The sequence below is a fragment of the Scyliorhinus torazame genome, chromosome 9 (assembly GCF_047496885.1).
Source record: "Scyliorhinus torazame isolate Kashiwa2021f chromosome 9, sScyTor2.1, whole genome shotgun sequence".
NCBI lineage: Eukaryota > Metazoa > Chordata > Chondrichthyes > Carcharhiniformes > Scyliorhinidae > Scyliorhinus > Scyliorhinus torazame.
In genome coordinates, this window is record NC_092715.1 from 166976318 (window position 1) to 166996711 (window position 20394).

At 44.1% G+C, this 20394-nt stretch overlaps 1 protein-coding gene across 1 annotated transcript; it reads right to left on the reverse strand.

Moving 5' to 3' along the window:
• Nucleotides 1-6345: 6345 nt before the first annotated feature.
• znf367 (zinc finger protein 367) lies at nucleotides 6346-18958 on the reverse strand. The gene is made up of 5 exons (XM_072516744.1): nucleotides 18583-18958; nucleotides 16250-16400; nucleotides 14100-14219; nucleotides 12699-12837; nucleotides 6346-10286 (listed from the first exon to the last, which is right to left on the reverse strand). The coding sequence occupies exons 1-5, from the start codon at nucleotides 18838-18840 to the stop codon at nucleotides 10058-10060; spliced, it is 897 nt and encodes a 298-aa protein (XP_072372845.1). The 5' UTR covers nucleotides 18841-18958; the 3' UTR covers nucleotides 6346-10057.
• Between the last annotated feature and the right edge of the window lie 1436 nt (nucleotides 18959-20394).

A 20394-nucleotide genomic window follows, 5' to 3' on the forward strand; every position in this document is an offset into this window, starting at 1 on the left:
CTTCCCGACTTAAAATGGAGGCCCGCAAAGACTACAGGGAAAATTCAGCCAACACAGGCAATAACTAGCAAGTGCAAAGATCCTGTGTATTAGAACTTGCAAAAGCCCAGAGAACACTGAAACTCAGCCATCTGCATACTAATCAGAGATCCCCGGGAACAATCGAAACATTTAAGGTGAATAAGGCCAAGCCAGACTCCTCGGCGCCAGCAGGAGCCAAGACAAAGGAAGGCCAACGGACACTCAGCGACCGCCCAGCGATCAGGGAACAACTCCAGTATTGGAGAAATCGATCCAAGTGATCGGAACGTAGTCCAATCACTTGGAACCAGGTACGGGGTCCGCCCAAAGGGGCGGGAAGCCCCTGGGGACTATAAAATAGAGTCCCCAAGTTCAAATCGTCCTTCTTGGCAGGGTCACTCAGCAGCGAATCAACCCTTGAGAGTGAACTGCCCAAGTTGTCGCATCGACCAAGTAAGTCTCCAGTTAATGCACGCTACGAGATAGGCGCTCCTAGCTACCAGTCCATACCAGCTTTTGAATCCTGCAGACTCAGATCGAATGAAAGGCCATTTGTTCCCCTGACCTGGTGGTCCAATTCCAAAGCTAAGTATAGGCCTTTTAGTGATAGAGAATAGTCTAGAAAGTAGAGTTTATGCATGAGTAGTGATTTACTGTGTATAATAAATGTGTTTTGATTTGAATCTTACTAATTGATGTGTTGAGTCATTGATCAGTACTTGAACTTGAACCTCGTGCCGGTATCATAAAGATACCTGGCGACTCTCGAGCAAAGGTTATAGAAACAGAGCAAATTCAGTAAAGACCCAACGGGCAACGAATTAAGAGCCAACCAAAGTTAGCAACAGCCTTCACGATCCCACCTGAAGAGAACCGGATCCACAGGTCATTGAGACAGAAGCCAGGTCTGGGAGCCGCCACGGGTGATTATAGTTTGACTTCACAGATACTTGGATAAGGAGAGAATCCTGAAGTGGGCGAAGGACACTCGAGAAGGTGGTTGGGAGGGCCACCCCATTGGAATTTATCAGGATGTCGAGGCAGAACTGGTAAAAAACAAGGGTTCACCAAGACCAAAGCAGCTCTTTACAAAGTGCATTTTGAAGTGGTGTACCCTGCTCGCCTTCCGGTCACTTTCAGAGACCAAGGACTATTATTTTGATACATCGGAAAAGGCAAATGACTTTGTAAAGAAGCATGGACTGGGGACGAATTGAATTAAGTTGTTGGTTACACCTGAATTTTGTTTGTCGGTATATTTTGCTATTTCATTTCCTTTTTTCTGGATTTTTGGTTCTTTTGTTTGTTTTACTGTGTTGTTGGAAATGTTTGGGGAGAGGGATGGTGAGTATATGTTTTTCCTGTTTGATATTAAAGTTGGGTTCAGTTAGGGGGGCTGCTTGCTGATTACTTGTTTACATCTTTGATCTTTCCTAGGTGGGGGTCACCCTGCTGGCAGTTAAGCTAGTTATCGGAAGCGAAGTGGGGTAGAGAGCTGCGGCTGATCACATGGGGAGGGAGGAGTGTTGGAGTTAAATGAGTTGCTTGTTTGGTGCTTGGGGGATGGCATAGAGTGGGGAGGGGTTAGGAAGGGGAGGGGCAGGTTGCTGATGATAAAGGTTTCTTTCTTAATGTACTGGTCTGAGGGCCATCTTGGGTGAGCCTGGAGCCGATATAAGTTGGGGCCCTAGAGGACTTCCTTGTGGGTGGGATATGGCTGATCATCATTGAGCAGGGGGGTGGGGGTTTCCAGAGGCCCCAATCAGATTGGTTACGTGGAACTTGAGGGGATTAAATGGGCCAGTTTAATAATAATAATCTTTTATTGTCACAAGTATGAAGTTACTGTGAAAAGCCCCTAGTCACCACATTTCACTGCCTGTTCGGGTCAGCTGATACGGGAATTGAACTCGCGCTGCTGGCCTTCTTCTGCATCACAATCCAGCTGTCTAGCCCACTGAGCTAAACCAGCCCCTAAAAGGTTAAACAGTCCCAGTTAAAAGGTCCCAGGTGTTTGCCCATCTAGAGTTTGGAGGTTTTCATGCAGGAGACACATCTGAGAGTTCGGGACCAGACAAGACTGCAGAAGGGGCGGGGTGGGCAAGTGTTCCACTCGAGCTTTGATGTGAGGATGAGGGGGACCACGGTGCTGATCAATAGGAGGGTCACCTTTACAGTGGCTAAAATTTTAGTGGACTCAGGGAAGAGATATGTGATAATGAGTGGGGTGTTGGTGGGTGCTCCGGTGGTCTCCGTGAATGTATATACGCTGCATTGGGATGACACAGACATCATTAAGAAGCTGCTGGTGGCCATCTCCTAGTTTGACTCATATCAGTTGATTATGAGGTGGGAGGGAGACCTGAATTATGTGTTCAACCCAAGGTTGGAAAGGTCGAGCCACAAATCCTTTACAACTTCGGGGATGGCAAAGGAGCTGCTAGTATTCATGGAACAGATGGAGCAGGTAGACATCAGAGATATAAATACCCGAGGGAGAAGGAGTTTTCATTCTTTCGCATGTGCATAGGGTCTACTCCCATATTGATTTCTCTGTGGTGGGGAAGCTGTTACTCCCCAGGGTTGTGGAGATGGGGTACTTGCCGATTGTAAAATCAGATTATGCCCCGCACTATGTGGATATGTAGTTTTTAATCACAGAATTTACAGTGCAGAAGGAGGCCATTCGGCCTATCGAGTCTGCACCGGCTCTTGGAAAGAGCACCCTACCCAAGGTCAACACCTCCACCCTATCCCCATAACCCAGCAACCCCACCCAACATTAAGGGCAGTTTTGGACACTAAGGGCAATTTATCATGGCCAATCCATCTAACCTGCACATCTTTGGACTTTGGGAGGTAACCGGAGCACCCGGAGGAAACCCACGCACACACGGGGAGGATGTGCAGACTCCGCACAGACAGTGACCCAAGCCGGAATCGAACCTGGGACCCTGGAGCTGTGAAGCAATTGTGCTATCCACAATGCTACCGTGCTGCCCGGGCTGCGCTCAGCAGCCCCCGTGGAGTTTGGATACGGCGTTGCTCACTGACAAGGGGTTTTGTGAAAGGCTAGCTCTTGCTATTGGAAATTATGTGGATTTTAAGAAGAACGAGGAGGTCTCGCCTTATATGTTCTGGTCATCGATTGGGATAATTTTGTTTAAAGATTATAGAGATAAGTCCGGTAGGGCAAAGAGGTTGGTGGATTCCTTCCTTGAGGTGGACCTTTAATACTCTGCTGCCCCAATAGCAGAGCTGTTAAGCTGCAGATGGCGTTTCAGCTGGTGTTGACAGAAGGCATGCTTTGTCGTGCGAGTGGGATGTTTTACGAGTACGGGGAGAAGGCCAGCAGCTTCTTGGCTCACCAGCTGAGGCAGCGGGCAGCCTCTCCGGAGATAGCTCAGGTTAAGGACTCGGGGAGGGATGTTTTTGCTCCAGTGGTCAATGGGGTTTTTGAGACCTTTTACCGGGCTATGCAAGTCTGAGTCTCTGGAGGAAGACTCGACTATGGTCCACTTTCTGGATGGATTGGTCTTCCCGTTGTGGATAAGGAAAGAGGGCAAGAGCTGGAGGTGCCGCTAGGGCTGGTGGAAATTAGGAAATGTATTCGTTCAATGCAGTCGGGGAAGGCACCAGACCCGAACAGATTCCCTGTGGAATTTTAGAAACAGCCCGCGACTGTGTTGGGGCCTCAGCTGTTGGACCTGTTTAATGATTCTTTGCCCTGGGATGTGTTGCCAGCAACTGTCGAGGGATCAATCTCCTTCATCTTGAAAAAGGATAAACATCCCATGGAGTGTGCGTCTTATAGGCCCATCTCTCTGTTGAATGCTGATGCAAAGCTGTTGGCTAGCAACCTGCTTGGAGGGGTGTCTGCTTGGGGTAATTTCTGAGGATTAGACAGGTTTTGTTCAAGGCCGGCAGTTATTGACCAACTTAGACTTTTGAATGTAGTGCAGTCGCCCTCGTTGGTGTTGATGCAAAGGTAATCATCTCTGTGGACACGGAAAAAACGCCTGGGTGGAGTGGGGGTACCCTTTTTGAGGTATTGGGGCAGATTGGCTTTGGGCCTAAGTTGATTTTGTGGGTTAGGCGTTTGTACAGGGCCCCCACTGCGAGCGCTTGTATCAATGCATTGAATTTGCGGTACTATTGGCTATATAGGGGTACAAGGCATGGATGTCCACTTTCCGTTACGGTTTGCTTTGGCAATTGAGCCATTGGCCATCACACTTAGATCATTGGCTGGGTGGAAGGTCATAGAGAGGGGAGGTCATTTGATGTATTATTACTGGGCAGCAAACATTGAGAAAGTGCGGCGATGATTTAAGGATCCGGGGTTGGTATGGGGGCGGGTGGAGGAGGCTTCTTGTATGAGTTCGAGCTTAAGGGCACTTGTTACTGCTCTTCTGTTCTATTTGGCTAGGTTCACTTCGAGCCCAATGGTAATAGCCTCCTTGAGTATATGGAATTAATTCAGACAGCACTTTAAATTAGGGCCTATTTCGCGAAGGGCACCAATCTGTGGGAATCATAGGTTTGTACCGACTGGGATGAAATAGACCGTTAAGATCTGGGAGAGGGTTCAGAGATTTGTTTGTGGAGCGTGGTTTGTTGGGCTGGAGATGATGGATAAGTTCCAACTCCCAGGATGGAATGTTTTTAAGTATTTGCAGGTGCCAAACCTTTTGCATAAGGAACTTTTTGTTTTCTTAATTGCTGGTGCCTTCATATGTGAATAAAGTGCTGTCACTTGACAAATAGGGGAATGAAGGATATCAGATATATATGGGCAGATGATGGCAATGGAGAAGGCTGCACTGGAAGGGGCTGGTTTAGCACAGTGGGCTAAATAGCTGGCTTGCAATGCAGAACAATGCCAGCAGCGCGGGTTCAATTCCCGTACCGGCCTCCCCGAACAGGCGCCAGAATGTGGCGACTAGGGGCTTTTCACAGTAACTTAATTGAAGCCTTCTTGTGACAATAAGTGATTATATTAAAGTGGAGCCGTGCCCAATGTTGGCCACCTTTGGAGTGTCAGACTTTACATCTCTAATAGTTTGGATGGAGGGCATTGGTTTGCTTGGGGGATTTGTTAGAATTCCTGCATTTGGAAAAGATAATGCCATAACGGGATTGGAGGGGTTTACTCTAGGCGGCTGGTGTCCAGGATAGATGAGGCTGAGGGAATATTTTTATAAAAATTGTATAAACGTGTTTGACCATTTTGTATGTTTACAATATAAAATTTTCTGAATAAAAGTATTTTTCTAACAATCAAAGGCTCCACTTTGGCTGACTTGCACTTGCTAGGCTTTCCATGAGCAGTTTAGTTGAACTCAAAAGTTGTATGTCTGAATCGCTATACTTTGGGTTGTGTGACCGGTGTCCTTCTGCATTCATATGATCGTGCCTCTTTTCCCCACTCAGTGTTATCTCATTGTTGGATTGATCCAGCATTTAAATTAGGGGCTCAGGTTCCTCAACTGACCTATTCCGAATCTAATCTATATGTTTTTGCTTCTTATTTATGCTGGCCATAACTCTTGCTCAATCTGTACCAGTTTTGTATCAATTCTTGTTCATTGTTGCGTTTCTTAAAAAGGGACAAAATGTATAATTTTTTTTAAAACCTTGTGGAATTAACAATCCTCGATCCCTACCCCTTTTATCTTAGATATAAATAGACCTTTTTGAGCACAACTATTTACAATCCAGTATCTCAATGCCTTTGTGGGACTTGGGGAGCTGAGTCTACTCATTGCAAAGCCAAAGACCATTGCCATTGTCTCAAAGTGCAAATACCTTGCACCTTCTTAATAAAACAATCTGAACCATCTATTAATCTCTATCAAACTACCCAGGATTACTGTCAATCAAACTTCAGCACTGGTCACATGACCCCATTCAATTACCATAAACTTGAAGCTAGTCCCACAATTTAACAATCTTAAGCCTCATAATTGTAACAAGTCGTTAAATTTCAGCAGTAACTATCCATGGGCAAGTCAGATCCATAGGCTGCAGAACATGTACCCAGAATTGAAAAGGCTGGACAATTATCAACTCCAGCATTCTCCTAAAAATGTTCCTGTCAAATCCTGTGATCCAGTTCTTCAATAATGGGTGTGACCACTTTATACTGCAAAGTTAAGTGTGCATCCTTATCTAGTATATGGGATTAAACTGGTATTTTTAGAAATGCAAAAGTAGTATAATTGTGGCAAATTGTCAAACCATCACTACACCAAGTTAGATAAACCTCCCTTCTATAACATGGGATTGCAAGACTATTAAAGGATTCAATAAAGAGAGACAACATTTTTCGCACTACCGATATTTATTGAATATTAATATTTCAGCAGATTTACCAGGGTACTTATTTAATGAACAAAGGCAGATTCAAACCAATGATGTTCTTGCTCTTTACAGTTTGGTAACACTAATGAGGGGAAAAAGAAAGCTCACCAAGATTTGGGGAAAAAAAGTAGATTTGGCACTTGAACCCAAGTTCATAAAGCAGTTTTTTTTTTTTTTTTAAAAGCCCCAGAAATTTCACAACGGATCCCATTTCTTCTAAAAATATCAAAATCCAAACCAGAAACAATTGCAACAGAAAAGAACCTCTGGGCATACAACTAACCGAGTGCAAAAAGTACATGCATCAAACAGCCCGAACGGCACTTATAAACAAAAACATTTCCATTTCTAAACATAAAATCAGTCTTTCCCTTGCGGGAGACTCAACTTTTTCATCCGCCTGAAAGGCTCTTTGCCACCGAACATTCCCTTTATGTTAGTGAATCCTAATTGGGTTTGATAAACCATTTAACTCTATTGCATTGATAATAGGTACATGGAACAAAACAAGGCTTAAGTGCAGTAGGGAAAGCTCACCTTTAAAGCAGCAGTGGACTCACAATCAAAACGTTAAATACTCCTCAAAACATCTTACAACTCCAAATTATGTTACTTTGCCAGGTTACAGTAACATTACATCTGTCCTATCTAGCCACAATGGGGCTGGGCTCAGCTCCAAAGTGTCATAGCTCTGTAATTAATGAAAATTTCAGATAGCATGGGTAATTTGGGGAACTCTTAAAAAAGGTGCAATTAAATCTGATCTCAGCAAAGGCAGAGGGAAAAGTTGATTTGAAGCCACTGTGCCTTGCAGAAGCTTTGGAAGAGGTGTGGTGGCAGACCATCTTTACACCTCCTCCTCAGGTACATACCAGTCCAGTACATGATACAAAAAACAAAAGCGAGCAAATTTTTAAATAAAGACGGAATAAATTCAATTTTAGAACATAAACATGCGGCAATGCAACTTTATTGTACAAATAAAGTACAGCAATCATTAGCTTTGCAAAACCAGATGACAAATATCTTTGCAAGTCAGTGATGCCACACAACTCGACTACAAGTTCTGTTCCGGCTTACAAATCTGCTTAAATTAGAATTGGTTACAAATCAATTAAATTTCACAAACTCTTTAACAAACAAAATTGAGAAAAACAGGCATGCCTGTTTGAACCTCTTTCTACCTCCAGTTCCTTCCCATAAACTGGAGTTGTATGAACTCACAAATTCAAAAGAATTGTCCACAAGTATGCGGACTTAAAAATTATTACTGTGCAATATTATTTGTTGATTTTTGTCCTCCTTAAACTGCAGCACTTTGCTGACCGCATGAATGCACACCAGAGTAGGGACCAGAGGAATTAGCAACTCTGGTCATGACCATATTATTTACCTTGACGGGTTGTCAGTGACAAACATAAACTACAGCACCTGCAACTGTTGAGTTTCAAGCAAAACAAAAACCTGTGGGTTCATACATCTCGAGTGTACTCTAACATCCCCATAAAACAAAATACACCTCGAAGTGACATCAGCTATATTCAACTCAAACCTAAAATAAATAAGTTTCAATTACAAAACCCAGTTAACTGCTGAAGTCTTGAACAGAAACTGGCTAGCTTGATAGGCTTGGAAATGCATAAAATCTCTTCTGTTTGGACACCGAGGCTAGGCTGCTTTTTTTTTGGAAAGTGACTGAATAAATTGATCTTGGTTGTTTCAGCCAATGCTGTAACTGTGTGAATGTAAAATATATGCATCTATAACAGCTGATAGTCTATACCGTAACTGCATTTCAAGCTCATCAAGTTACAGAATTAAAATCTTCATGCAGCAAATAAAATATCGGATTATGGCAAAACAAATTGTGTTATCCAAAGAGGACTTTATTTTTAAGATACTGCAACAAAGCAATAACAGCAAGCTATAAAACTGCAATATGATTATAATAAAACTACTGATACACAGCAATACAATTTAGTGTTGCCAACAGGAAATTCAACAAAACTTCTTCCATCACCAAAAATCACCCAGTTCAAACTTCACTAAACAACTAAAATTAATGAGTACCACATTTCTCTCGTAGAGCCCCAAGCCTGCATTTTGCCGATTAAGAATAGGGCAGGCAATTTGTTATTGTTTAGAAATCAGGATCTTCGCTGTTTCTAGGGCTTATTGCACAAGTTTGTAGTACCTGGGCAGCAACGCGCACTACACACAGTAAGTGCAGAAATTCAGGGCATTTTTTGTGTGATGCCAGTCGTGTCAAATCATTTGCTCCAAATCAAAATCCAGGTCTCACAGGATTGCTCAAGTCCATTTGATGGAATACAAGTTGCATTTCAACACACACAAAAGGTGCAATTTGTCAATACGTCTGGCACAGAAGTCTTTAGCCTCCTGTACATTTAGTGCTATTTAAAAATAAAACAACCCTAGTGCTATACCTTCATGTTCACTTAAACTTTAGCAACAGTGCTTAAGCGCTGACGATCATCTATAAGAGAGAACTATCTCCAGTTAGATCAGATGTTACAATTTTCCAATAACCATGAAAGAGGGAAGAAATGCTTTCCCTAGCTGCAAAAAAAGTCCAATTACTCTCTCCCCCCCCCCCCAAATTCAGAGTTAATTAGGTTTCAGACTATTATAAATTAAATGTAGATTTCAGTGGTTCTTTTAGACAATGCTGTGTTGTACAGTATGTCAATACTTGGTCCATGTCATATATATATATATATAAGCTACTGTAAGTACCTGCAACATATTTACCTGGTACTGGAATTCAGATTGATATGAGGCCATGTTTTAAAGTGGTTCCCATTTAACTGATTTCTCCTTCCCAATTCCTACAAATCATGTTTCAACCAAGCCCACTATGATAAAGGTGGGGTGTATTTACTCATTGTGGTTAATGGGCAAAAATCACTGCATTATCTTTCCCAATATAGAGGCAGTTCTCAAATAGAAGAGCTTGGTGAACATGCCATCAGTGCTTTTGAAAGGATTGCTGAAAAGAAGTAGTTATGGAACTCAGCAGCTTAAATAATATAACAGAATGATGACCCAAGATAAAATAAACGGAATGCTGGAAATCTAAAGTATAAACAAGAAATTATGAGAACACACTTGCAATTCAGATAGTGCCAGAAAGAGAGAAGGTTATGCTGTTGTTGCAAGAGATTTTCTTAAGGTGTTCCTTTTGGAAAAAAAAGTAATTTCAGATGCTAACTGAATTCTTGTGTTTAACTGCACATCTCAATGTTGCCAGTGAAAAAGTGTATATACTGAAGCTTAACGGAAGTTAAGGAAAATCTCAGGAAGGCACTGCTCATCTTACATTCCATCAAACAGTGCAATTTTTGCACACTAAATGCAAGTTAAATATTCCTGCTACACCTAGAATTCAGCACCTGCAGATTCAATTCCTGCCTTACTTTAGCTGATCCTTCAAAGCTTTGCAATATTTACTAAACTAAAACTTTACATAAACAAACCTCTTCTGGACAAAAAGTGCATAACACTGGTGCTCCTTTAAGCAAGGGCAACAACATTCATCATCTTAAGTTCTACATAATAGCAGCCTATTAAAAGCAAAATATAAGGTGCATGACTTGTCTAGTAGGACCTTAGCCCACAGACAGTTCCGTTTCATAACATGTATGCATTGCAGTTACTGCCGCAACTGTGCTTCCGTTAAGTTTGCCAGCTCAATGAGAGCCAGTGCGCCGTGCAGTCGCTCCCGTTGCTCTTGCATACATCGGTGTGCTGCAGCATGTGGCCCGTTTTTCTCCTCATCTTCATCAGACTGTATGAACTCCAAAGGGTCCTGCTGCTCCTGGTCAGCCTTCTGTCCAGTATTCTTCAGAGGATGGGTACGCTGTTCTCGGGTCTCCCAGTATCTACAGGTAGACAGAATTTGGAAACTCAGCATTTTCAGTTTAAGATGCTCTTCGCTACATCCATCAAGTGGAAATAAACCACTTTGGAACACCTATTCATGTAAAAATACTTCAAAATAAACAGAAAGATCTCAGCCGGGATTCTCCTCTACCCGGCGGGGCGGGGGGTCCCGGCGGGATGGAGTGGCGGGAACCACTCCGGCGTCGGGCCGCCCCAAAATGTGCGGATTTCTCCGTACCTTTAGGGGCCAAGCCCTCACCTTGAGGGGCTAGGCCCGCGCCGGAGTGGTTGGCGCTCCGCCGGCCGGCGGGAGAGGCCTTTGGCGCCATGCCAGCTGGGGCCAGAAGTCCACGCATGCGTGGGAGCATCAGCGATTGCTGACGTCATCCCCGCGCATGCGCAGAGGGAGGGGGAGGTCACTTCCGCATCGGCCATCGCGGAGGCTATGGCCGAGGCGGAAGGAAAAGAGTGCCCCCACGGCACAGGCCCGCCCGCGGATCGAAGTGCCCCGATCGCGGGCCAGGCCACCGTGGGCGCACCACCCAGGGGCCAGATCCCCCCCCCCCCCCACCTAAACCCCGGAGCCCGCGTCGCCAGTAAGGTAGGTGGTTTGATTCACGCCGGCAGGACTGGCATGACAGCAGCAGGACTTCTGCCCATCGCGGGCCGCCGACCGGCGCGATTCCCGCCCCCGCCGGATTTTCAGTGCCGGAAAATTTGGCGGCCGGCGGGGGCGGGCTTCTCCGACCCGGCGGGGGGGTTGGAGAATCCCACCCCTCAACTGAACAGAAACTGCAGTTTCCCCCAATACATTTAGGGCGTGCTGTGCTGAGAGCTGAGGCAAGTCAACTTATTAGATAGAAGGGGAATGTAAAGATGTCACATGAAGGAAAAGGGTCACCATCACATATACTCCCCAATCTCGCAGCATTTCCTTCAGGATCCTTTCTGCCAAGTGTGCCTGTTACCCCCATCCTCAATAAGATATAATGTGGCCCCAGCTGGCAGGTTTGTTATTTCTAGACTTGTCTCCCAAACCAGCTGGACTAAATTTGTGTTTAAAATGGGTTTCATACTGCTCACCAAGGAGTGGGCAGAAGCAAGTCAAACCACCCTCGGGGGAGGGGGCAGCACGGTAGCATAGTGGTTAGCACAGTTGCCTCACAGCTCCAGGGGCCCAGGTTCGATTCCTGGCTTGGGTCACTGTATGTGCGGAGTCTGCACATTCTCCTCATGTCTGCGTGGGTTTCCTCCGGGTTCTCCGGTTTCCTCCCACTGTCCAAAGATGTGCAGGCTAAGTGGATTGGCCATGCTAAATTTCCCTTAGTGTCCAAAAAGGTTAAGTGGGGTTACTGGGATGGGGTGGTGGTGTGGGCTTGGGTGAGGTGTTCTTTCCAAGGGCCAGTGCAGACCCGATGGGCCGATTGGCCTCCTTTTGCACTGTAAATTCTATGAAGAGCCAGTTTAGGAATTTTGTTCTGGCATTGTCGACAATGGGATTGTCGACATGGTGAAACTAATATTGCCATTATTATTGAGAGTGTAACTTCATACACATATGCTGCATGTAAAATCCCCACCCAGTCTGACCTATACACTAAGTGAAGTTAACTACATTGGAATGGTTCAGGTGCTCAATAGCTGCAGGCCTTACACTTGACTTCTTTGGGCCTATATCACCCGTGCACATGTATAGCTTCCCCAGAAATGTGTACCTAACATTTTAAAAAGAAACAAAATCAGGCACTTAAAAGAAGAACCAATCTCTGTCCATTAAATATCAGAAAGTCCACGGCAAATTCAGGGAAGAGAGCTTCTCCTCTGCAGCCACACAAACTAATAAATTTGCTATGTCGCAGTAACAGCAAAGATAAACTCAACCACGATCGGGTGAACAGTTTCAGTAGCAATTCTAATCAGTGAAAGTTAAAATACAAGATCCAGAATAGAGAACATTAGGAATCTGGACATCTAGCTTTGGCATTGTGCAAGCACTATAAACCTATCTAATTAAGACAATTAAGCTTAGGACAGGACTCTCCTTATAAACCAAATAGATTCTGAAAGTGCTCTCATTGATGCCAAACTCTGCACCATTTACAATGTGTTCAAAGCAGTAGTCAAGACCTGACTCCTTCACCATTAGATCAAATACTCCTGATGGTAGGTGGAATTCAGCACACCACCTGTAAGGCATCTAATTCTCAAAAGGGACAGTGTCCAACAGATTTCACCTTTCTTCCCAAACCTTAATCCAAATCTCAATCTGAATGAAGATTTATGGATTTGTTTCCAGGGTGAATAATTGGATACTTAAACAACTAGTTGCAACTGTGGATTATTAGCGGATACACTGAAAATGAAAATAAATAAGCCTTATTCCTGAAGATAGTGTTTCTAAACATACTCACTTTGCCAGCCATTCTGCAACAGCCTTGTTATCTGCAGCGTGTGCTTTGTTTGCTTCATTGGACACTTCATCTCTCCGTAAACGTGCGTAAGGATGCTTGGTGCAATGGCGGTTAGCATGTGTAAACCTGCTTCCACAGCCTGTGCAGAAACCAAATGTTGCATCACTTTTCTCATATAAAATGCATCTCTCTTTAACAGGTTAATTCAGAGGAAATTATTCCCAAGTTAACACTGCCTTAATCTAACTCAACAATTTGAAACATGCAAAATCTGATGCATTCAATTTATATTTCATATGCAGCAGCTCTACAAGCAAGGGTGTGCCCAAAGTTCTTTCTGGCTGGTGATTCCCTGCTTCTCGGTTTCCAATGCCTACGCTAACACACTGTAAAGCCTCAATAAGGCCCCTGATGCAATGCAAAAATACTGTTATGGGCCAGGGTTTAAAAAGGGTACACCTGACCTATAACTTTTTGTTGAATTTGGCTAGGATAAGCACAAGAACCGTCCTTTCAGGTGATATTCAATGGACTTCTTACGCACTTTTAATGAAGAAAACAAGCTTTATTCTAAGAATTTAGCTAACATTTGTATAAGAATACACAGCAATAATTTTTTTATCAATTACAAACATAAAGACCCCACACAGCTTCAGTAATCTATGCATAACCCTTAATGAATTCCCCTTTAACTGTTCCAATTCAATAACAAAATCCAAGTAAAACCAGAAACCCCTTTTCAAAGGCGTGGCTCAGCACACGGCATTCTCACTTGTATAAGACTGTTGTTATTGATACTCTGTTCCCCTTTTCAAACAGCAGGTTTGAATTCCTTCCAGAAAGCAATTATCTCTTTTAAGTTACCAAGCAGTCTGGAACAGCTTTTAAAATGAAGATAGAGAGGCAGGCCAAAAAAAACTTCTGTTCTCTATCAGTCAAGTGTGAAAGCGAAACCAAAAAACTCACAGCCCCAGCTCAGTTCCACCCACAAAAATTACATCACTGAAGCCATGTGATAAGACAAAAACCCTTCTTAAAGGGACACTCTCATGCCAATACTTTGCCCAGCAGCATTTGCTCTTTCTTCTTTGGGTGAAAATTTGGATTAGGAGCACAGAAAGTTCCATACCACACAATTACAAGTATCTTCATTTTGCTCAGATTTGCATAATTGCCCCTCCCACTTGCAAAGAAGGCAGTGAACATGAATTCATCAACACATTAATGAGTGGTGCACCTGTATTTACATTAAGCCCTCCTCATTCCATATCATAAATCAATTGATTCCCCACCATTAAAAGACACAAGGTGCCCAGAATGCACCAAGTGAAACCTGTTTTTACTGCTGGATCAGCCCGGTCCACAGTAGAGAGACATGAAACAAGAAGTTTGATAGCTTACCAGTTTCGGAGCAAGCAAATGGCTTTTCCCCTGTGTGAAGGCGCTGATGAGTTTTTAGCTGCCCACTCTGAACAAATGCTTTCCCACAGTTTGGGTAGTCACATAAATAAGGTCTTTCACCTAAAAGAAGCCCATAGTAATACAAAGAATTAAAAATTAGAATTATTTTCCAGTAGCTCATATGAAATAATTATAAATGTTACAGGATTCAGTGTAAGGATTTGTAAGTATGATTTGAAACTGTTCTTGCAGGAATTTGAACCATTGGCCAAATTTAGAAAAGGCGGTTACAATATTTAAGTTTCTAAGAATTTAAAATTGCAGCAAATAGTTAATCATCTAAAGTGAATGCTGTGTACTAAAAAAAAACTATTCTGTCTAGACCCAGTTATTATTCAATTTAAGGAAACAAAATGTGTTTTAAGGTTTCGGTTCTGCCTTGTTTTATATACCTCTTCAGTGCAATACTTTCAGTTAGTGCTAATGACTACATTGTGGGTGCTCTTAATTATGGGATAAAATGAAGAGGTCATCACGAAGAAATGTCCAAAAGTTCCTTGCTGACTTGCGAAATAAGAATTACTTTTCTTTTATTGCAAGTCAATAGTTCAATCTCCACTTAAAAGTTGAAATCTGCTCAGTTATACAGATGTCCAATATTATGACAATTGTCGCGCATTTCAATTTACATGCATTAAAAAAGTCCATCATTTCCAATTTAGAAAATCTTTGACACAAAATAAGATCTAATAAATGTTAGCAGACACACTCATAAAGAAAGCTAACCTAACAGTATCCGTGCAAGGATAGTTTAATACGGATATGGGGAATCCACACCGAGTAAAATAAGAAACAGAGTTTTATTTACAATAACTATATGCACACGACCCGGTAGATCCCTTGATACATGGGTTAATTGAGATACCCCACCCTTAGCAGGAGAGCTCGTACTCATAGAATCTTTACAGTATAGAAGGAGGCCATACAGCCCATCGACCCTTGGAGAGAGTATGCTCCCTAGGCCCACACCCCGACCCTAACACCGTAACTCCACCTGATCTTTTGGACACTAAGGGGCAATTTATCATGGCCAATCCACCTAACCTACACATCTTTGAACTGTGGGAGGAAACCGGAGCACCCAGAGGAAATCCACGTAGACACAGGGAGGACGTGCAGACTCCACACAGTCACCCAAGGCCGGAATTGAACCCGGATCCCTGGCGCTGTGAGAATACAGTGCTAACCACTGTGCCAAGGAGCACAGGGAAGACAAACATTCCCACCCTGTAGGTTCCATGTGGGATGTTACAGATAGTTACAGCAAAACAACCACACATCAATCACACTTTGTGGCCTTTAAAAAGAACTTTCCAGGTTATATGCAACTGCACTTTAGCAATGATGATTTGTACTAAATGGCACAAGTTGCCCTCATAAAAGGAGAACCATGAGATGTGCTAGTGTTGAAAGAAAATGGTAGTCTCATTCAAATAGCAATAGGAAGGGGCTGGTTTAGCACAGGGCTAAAGAGCTGGCTTTTAAGGCAGGCCAGCAGCATGCTTCAATTCCCGTACCAGCCTCCCCGAAGAGGTGCCGGAATGTGGCGACTAGGGGCTTTTCACAGTAACTTCATTTGAAGCCTACTTGTGACAATAGACAATTTTCATTTCATTTCAAGATCCAACGATTTGTTATCAGCTAAAAAGTGTCAATCGGGACATGCAGGCGAAAATGAGCAATTACCCTGGTTAATAACAGGCTGGAAACAAAGTAGATGATCCAATAAGCTAAACACTCAGGAATTTATAACCGTTTAAAGTAAAACTTTGATGATAAATAACAAAGACTGCGTAAAGGCCAAAATGGGAAATAAAAGTATTGTGCAGTGCTTTCTGCTGATTACATTAGATTATTCCTGGATAATTGCTACCAAGTTATAGGCTGATGATGACAAGCCACAATAATTAAAATCTTTCATACTACTGGAAGTCAGGACTTAACTGCAGAATTAAGTGTGCAAAAACAAAGGTGCAAGCTACAAAGTGATCATTGGCATTCCATTATTTATATCAGGAGATCATCCCCTACGTTAAGCAGTGATTGTTGTTATATTTCATATGCTACCCACCAACGGTTCTACATCTTACCAGTGTGTGTTCTCTTGTGAGCTTGTAAGGATTTTTCGCGAGGAAACACTCGGTTACAAATATTACAGCGGATTCTGCTTGAGGAGTGTTCGCCCTCGTTTATCAGATCACGGATGAGCTCTGCTCTTGGCCGGCCACGTCTGGTCCCATCCTGAAATAAGGCACCACGGTCTGGATTAATAATTTACTCTCTCATCAGAGGAATGTAACATATCAGAGGTATGTAGCATTTGTTGACTTTTAGTGCAACAGGCAAGATTGTAAATTGTTCTGCCGAAATCTTCCACAAAAGACCCTGCCGCTTTCTTAAAAAAAACAATTCAGGAAATCTCCAAACTGAGCTGAGGAATCTAGTTAGTTTCTCAGAGTTCAATACAGAAAGCACACTCCAAGCTGAGGGAGTTCTGCAAAGGTTGGCAAGGCATAAGGCACTGCTCTCAAGTGAGTATAGGGACTAATGATTGTAAAACCACATCACTCAATAGTATACACTCATCTTTTCACTCCTTGTTCAACCTCCTATCTTATAGTGTAGTGGAATTGAATGGGGAGAATGGGTTGACCACAGTAACAGTTTATCTACTGGCATGTCTACAGCAGTAGGAGCCCTGACATTAAGAACCGTCCCCAAACATGCCAATTTTCCTTTCAGACAGCCCTGAAAACCCACTATTGCCCTTCCTAATGTATTTTCTTTGGTTTGATACCAGTTTTGTTTTTAAGTTGTTTTAATTTATACCTTAAAGTTGTTGCTCTAATCCAACAGGGCACATTAATGAGCCAAATTCACCTGATCAACCAACTAACAACTGACCTTGGACATTGTGAACCTGTTTTGTTCAGATATAATAATCTTTATTATTGTCACAAATGGGTTACATTAATGCTACAATGAAGTTACTGTGAAAATCCCCGAGTCGCCAAGCCGGTGCCTGTTCGGGTACACTGAGGGGGAATTCAGAATGTCCAATTCACCTAACAAGCACGTCTTCCGGGACTTGTGGGAGGAAACCAGAGCAGCCGGAGGAAACCCACGCAGACACTGGGAGAACGTGCAGACTTTGCACAGTGACCCAAGCCAGGAATCGAACCTGGGACCCTGGAGCTGTGAAACAACAGTGCTATCGTGCCACTACCAAGTGGGGCTCATGCGTCTCAAATCAGGTGCATCATCTTGGAACCAAAATAAACCCTTAAGACTGTTCTTATACACGGCACAGAGGACCCGGGTTCGATCCCAGCCCACTGTCCGTGTGGAGTTTGCATTCTCCCAGTGTCTGCGTGGGTCTCATCCCCACAACCCAAAGATGTGCAGGGTAGGTATAAGGCCATGTTAAATTGCTCCTTAATTGGAATTTTTCCAAACACTGTTCTTACTACTTCCCCTATGCTTTAAAGAGGATTCGTCAGTAAATGGTCAGCGTGTATTTGAGAGCTTCAAGAGAGATTCCCACCAGCAGCATTACAAAGCCACCCTGGCTGTGGCACACCCCATGAAAGCACAGCTACGATACATGTAAGTGCAGACTTTCAGCAGTAGCTGCTTAACACTGGAACACTACCGTTGGCAGGCAATCACAAACTGGATGGTTTGACACAGGAACTAAAATTTTCAAACAAAATCCTGCGTGTGAACGCATCAGTCCACACATTCAAAAATCAATCATCCGAAAGTGACAATCGGGTAACTGCAAACGGAGCAGCTGGACGTGGTGCAGTCAGAAATGGGAAGAGGGGATGGCAGGGTCTCTTTAAACAGCCCAGCGGGAAGAAGCTGCGCGTCTTCTTTTTTGGGCGCGTTGGAGTTTTGACAAGCTCTCCAGGAAGTGATTTCATTCATTTGAATTGCTTCCTCCCTCCACAGTAAATGAATCAACAGCCAGCCCGGCGGGAAAGCAACGGGACTCGGGTTTAAATGTGGTAAGGGGCTGAGGGCGGACTCCAGCCCGCAGTGAGCTCTCCCTGGGCACTGCCACTGCTGCCACTCTATATTTCCTCCTCCATCCCCCCCTGTACACACACTCACTCGCTGAAAATGGGCGCCAAGCGAAGTCAGGCAAACTCCACAGTTACAGCCCGCCAGCCCCGCGCTCATACCCACCCTCTAACATCAACTATTCAAAACGACATCTTTCAAATAAAATCCTTAAAGTCTAAATCATTCAGACCGCGGGTGTGGAATCTCAGCTTGAACATTTTGTTTTAAAGGCAAAGTCTGCTGGAGTCCACTTCGCTTTCTATTCCCGGCACTAATAGTGCTGGTAGTTTTTTGCTATGATTTTTGTTTCTTGGGGGGGGGGGGGGCTTCTGCCGATCTTCACTCACCGACCGACCTGTGAAAAATGATCCAGTTCCCGGTGCAGAGCCGCCGCTGTCCCGCACTGGGCTTCCCTGGCGCTGGAGCCGGTGAACGGGGCGCCGGGGCTGAGGGTGACATTGTGGGCGTTCTCACCCCACCGCCACGGGTACACCATGAAATCGCTGAAGCCCGGGCTGGTGGGGCTCACATCCAGGCGCTTGGGCTTGATCGGGGTGGTCTTAATGACCGACACACGCCTGGGAGAGCCGCCGGTGATCTGACTCTCCGCCATCGCAAGGACGGTGCCCGCAGGAGGAGAAGACGCGGCGGCGGAGGGAGAAACAGTGAAAATAAATAAATAAAACGGCGGTGACGGAGCAGCCTCTCAGACACAAACTCCCGCGTTTAAGCATTTCCCGCCTTTTCTGCAGAAACCAACCGAACCCGGCTACGTCACAATGCTTGATTGACAGCTCCATTCATGGTTTGGAACGTCCGGCGCGCTTTGCTGATTGGCTGAACTCAGCTTTTCCCCGCCAGAATTCATAACGTCTCCTTGCAACTGAGCCCATGAGTTGTTTTCTTTTACGGTTAAAGAGACAAGAGGCGTTGGGATATGCCCCCGCTTTATGCAAATAATATTGTACATCTGCTGGGCTCGGCATCCACAATAGGTGCGGTGTGTTTATGTGACCCATGCCTGCACAAAGCCAGTACTGTGCTCCTGGAGATGCATTCATTTATATAGAATGCTGAAAGTATAAAAACATTCTGGGTCAGCTCAGTAGGTCTGTATGGACTCGAAACGATAACTCCATTTCTCGCTCCACAGTCACTGCCAGGCCTGAGATTTTCCAGCATTTCCTATTTTTATTTCAGATTCCCAGCATCAGCAGTATTTCGCTTTTATTCCAGACCAAAACTATCCTGAAAAATAAAGGGCTGGCTCTTGAGGTGCAGAGAACTAAGCTATGCTGAGTTTCAAATCCGCTGAATTTGTTGGTTGATTTGTGCCAGGGTGATCAACTTATAAAATAAAAGACACTTCCACCTTGGAATTATGGGGTTACTGCTAACCGTAAGAGTGGGGGTAAGCAAGAGGTCGGTGGTGATATGTATAGACTTAAATGTATATAGTTGTACAAAGTTGCATATCAGTACATGTAATCGTAGTTATGACCTCTGGCTAGTGGGTGGCGCCAGACATGCATCACGTGACTGGAGTGACCTGCAGGTGGTAATAGGATGTACAACAGGATACTCGCATTGAGAGTAGCTCCCTCGGAATTCAAATAACTGTCTGTATATAAATCTGTTAGTTATCTTTCCACATGTCTGACAAATCATCGTTCTAGTTGAACACATATATGTTCTGTGTGTATCTTTATCATCAGTGGAATCACAGAACACAACAGGCAGAGTGGATGTGTTTCAACATGAGGGGGTCTTCTTGAGACCATAATAATGGCGCGGGGGGGGGGGGGGGCAGAAATCAAGTCAAACTTGCAACCTATAAATATAGTGTAAGGCAATGGACCAAGTGCTGGCAAGTGGAATTAGGTAGGCAGGTAATAGCCTTTAATGCGTTGGTGCAGACTCGATGGGCTGAAGGGCCTCTTCTGCACTGCAGTAGAGTCATATTGACATACATTAACTCTGGGGTGAATTCTCCGCCAGTGGGATTCTCCGTTCGTCCAGCAGCGCACCCCTGGTGGCGTGGGGTGGGTACAATTGGAAATCCTATTCGCCAGCAGTGGAATGGAAAATGCCGCTGTCAGTAACAGCGCACCACTGTTTTTCTCTCCGCAGATGCCAGACCTGCGGAGTTTATCCAGTATTTTCTGTT

Bases quoted from the DNA above. Each gene is read 5' to 3' on its own strand.
- znf367 (XM_072516744.1), bottom strand. From the start codon at position 18,840: ATGGCGGAGAGTCAGATCACCGGCGGCTCTCCCAGGCGTGTGTCGGTC. The intron at 14,220-16,249 runs GTAAGATGTAGA...GGCTTCTTTTAG, and splicing joins TCACAAGAGAACACACACTG to GTGAAAGACCTTATTTATGT. The intron at 10,287-12,698 runs GTGAGTATGTTT...GTCTACCTGTAG, and splicing joins GTTGCAGAATGGCTGGCAAA to ATACTGGGAGACCCGAGAAC.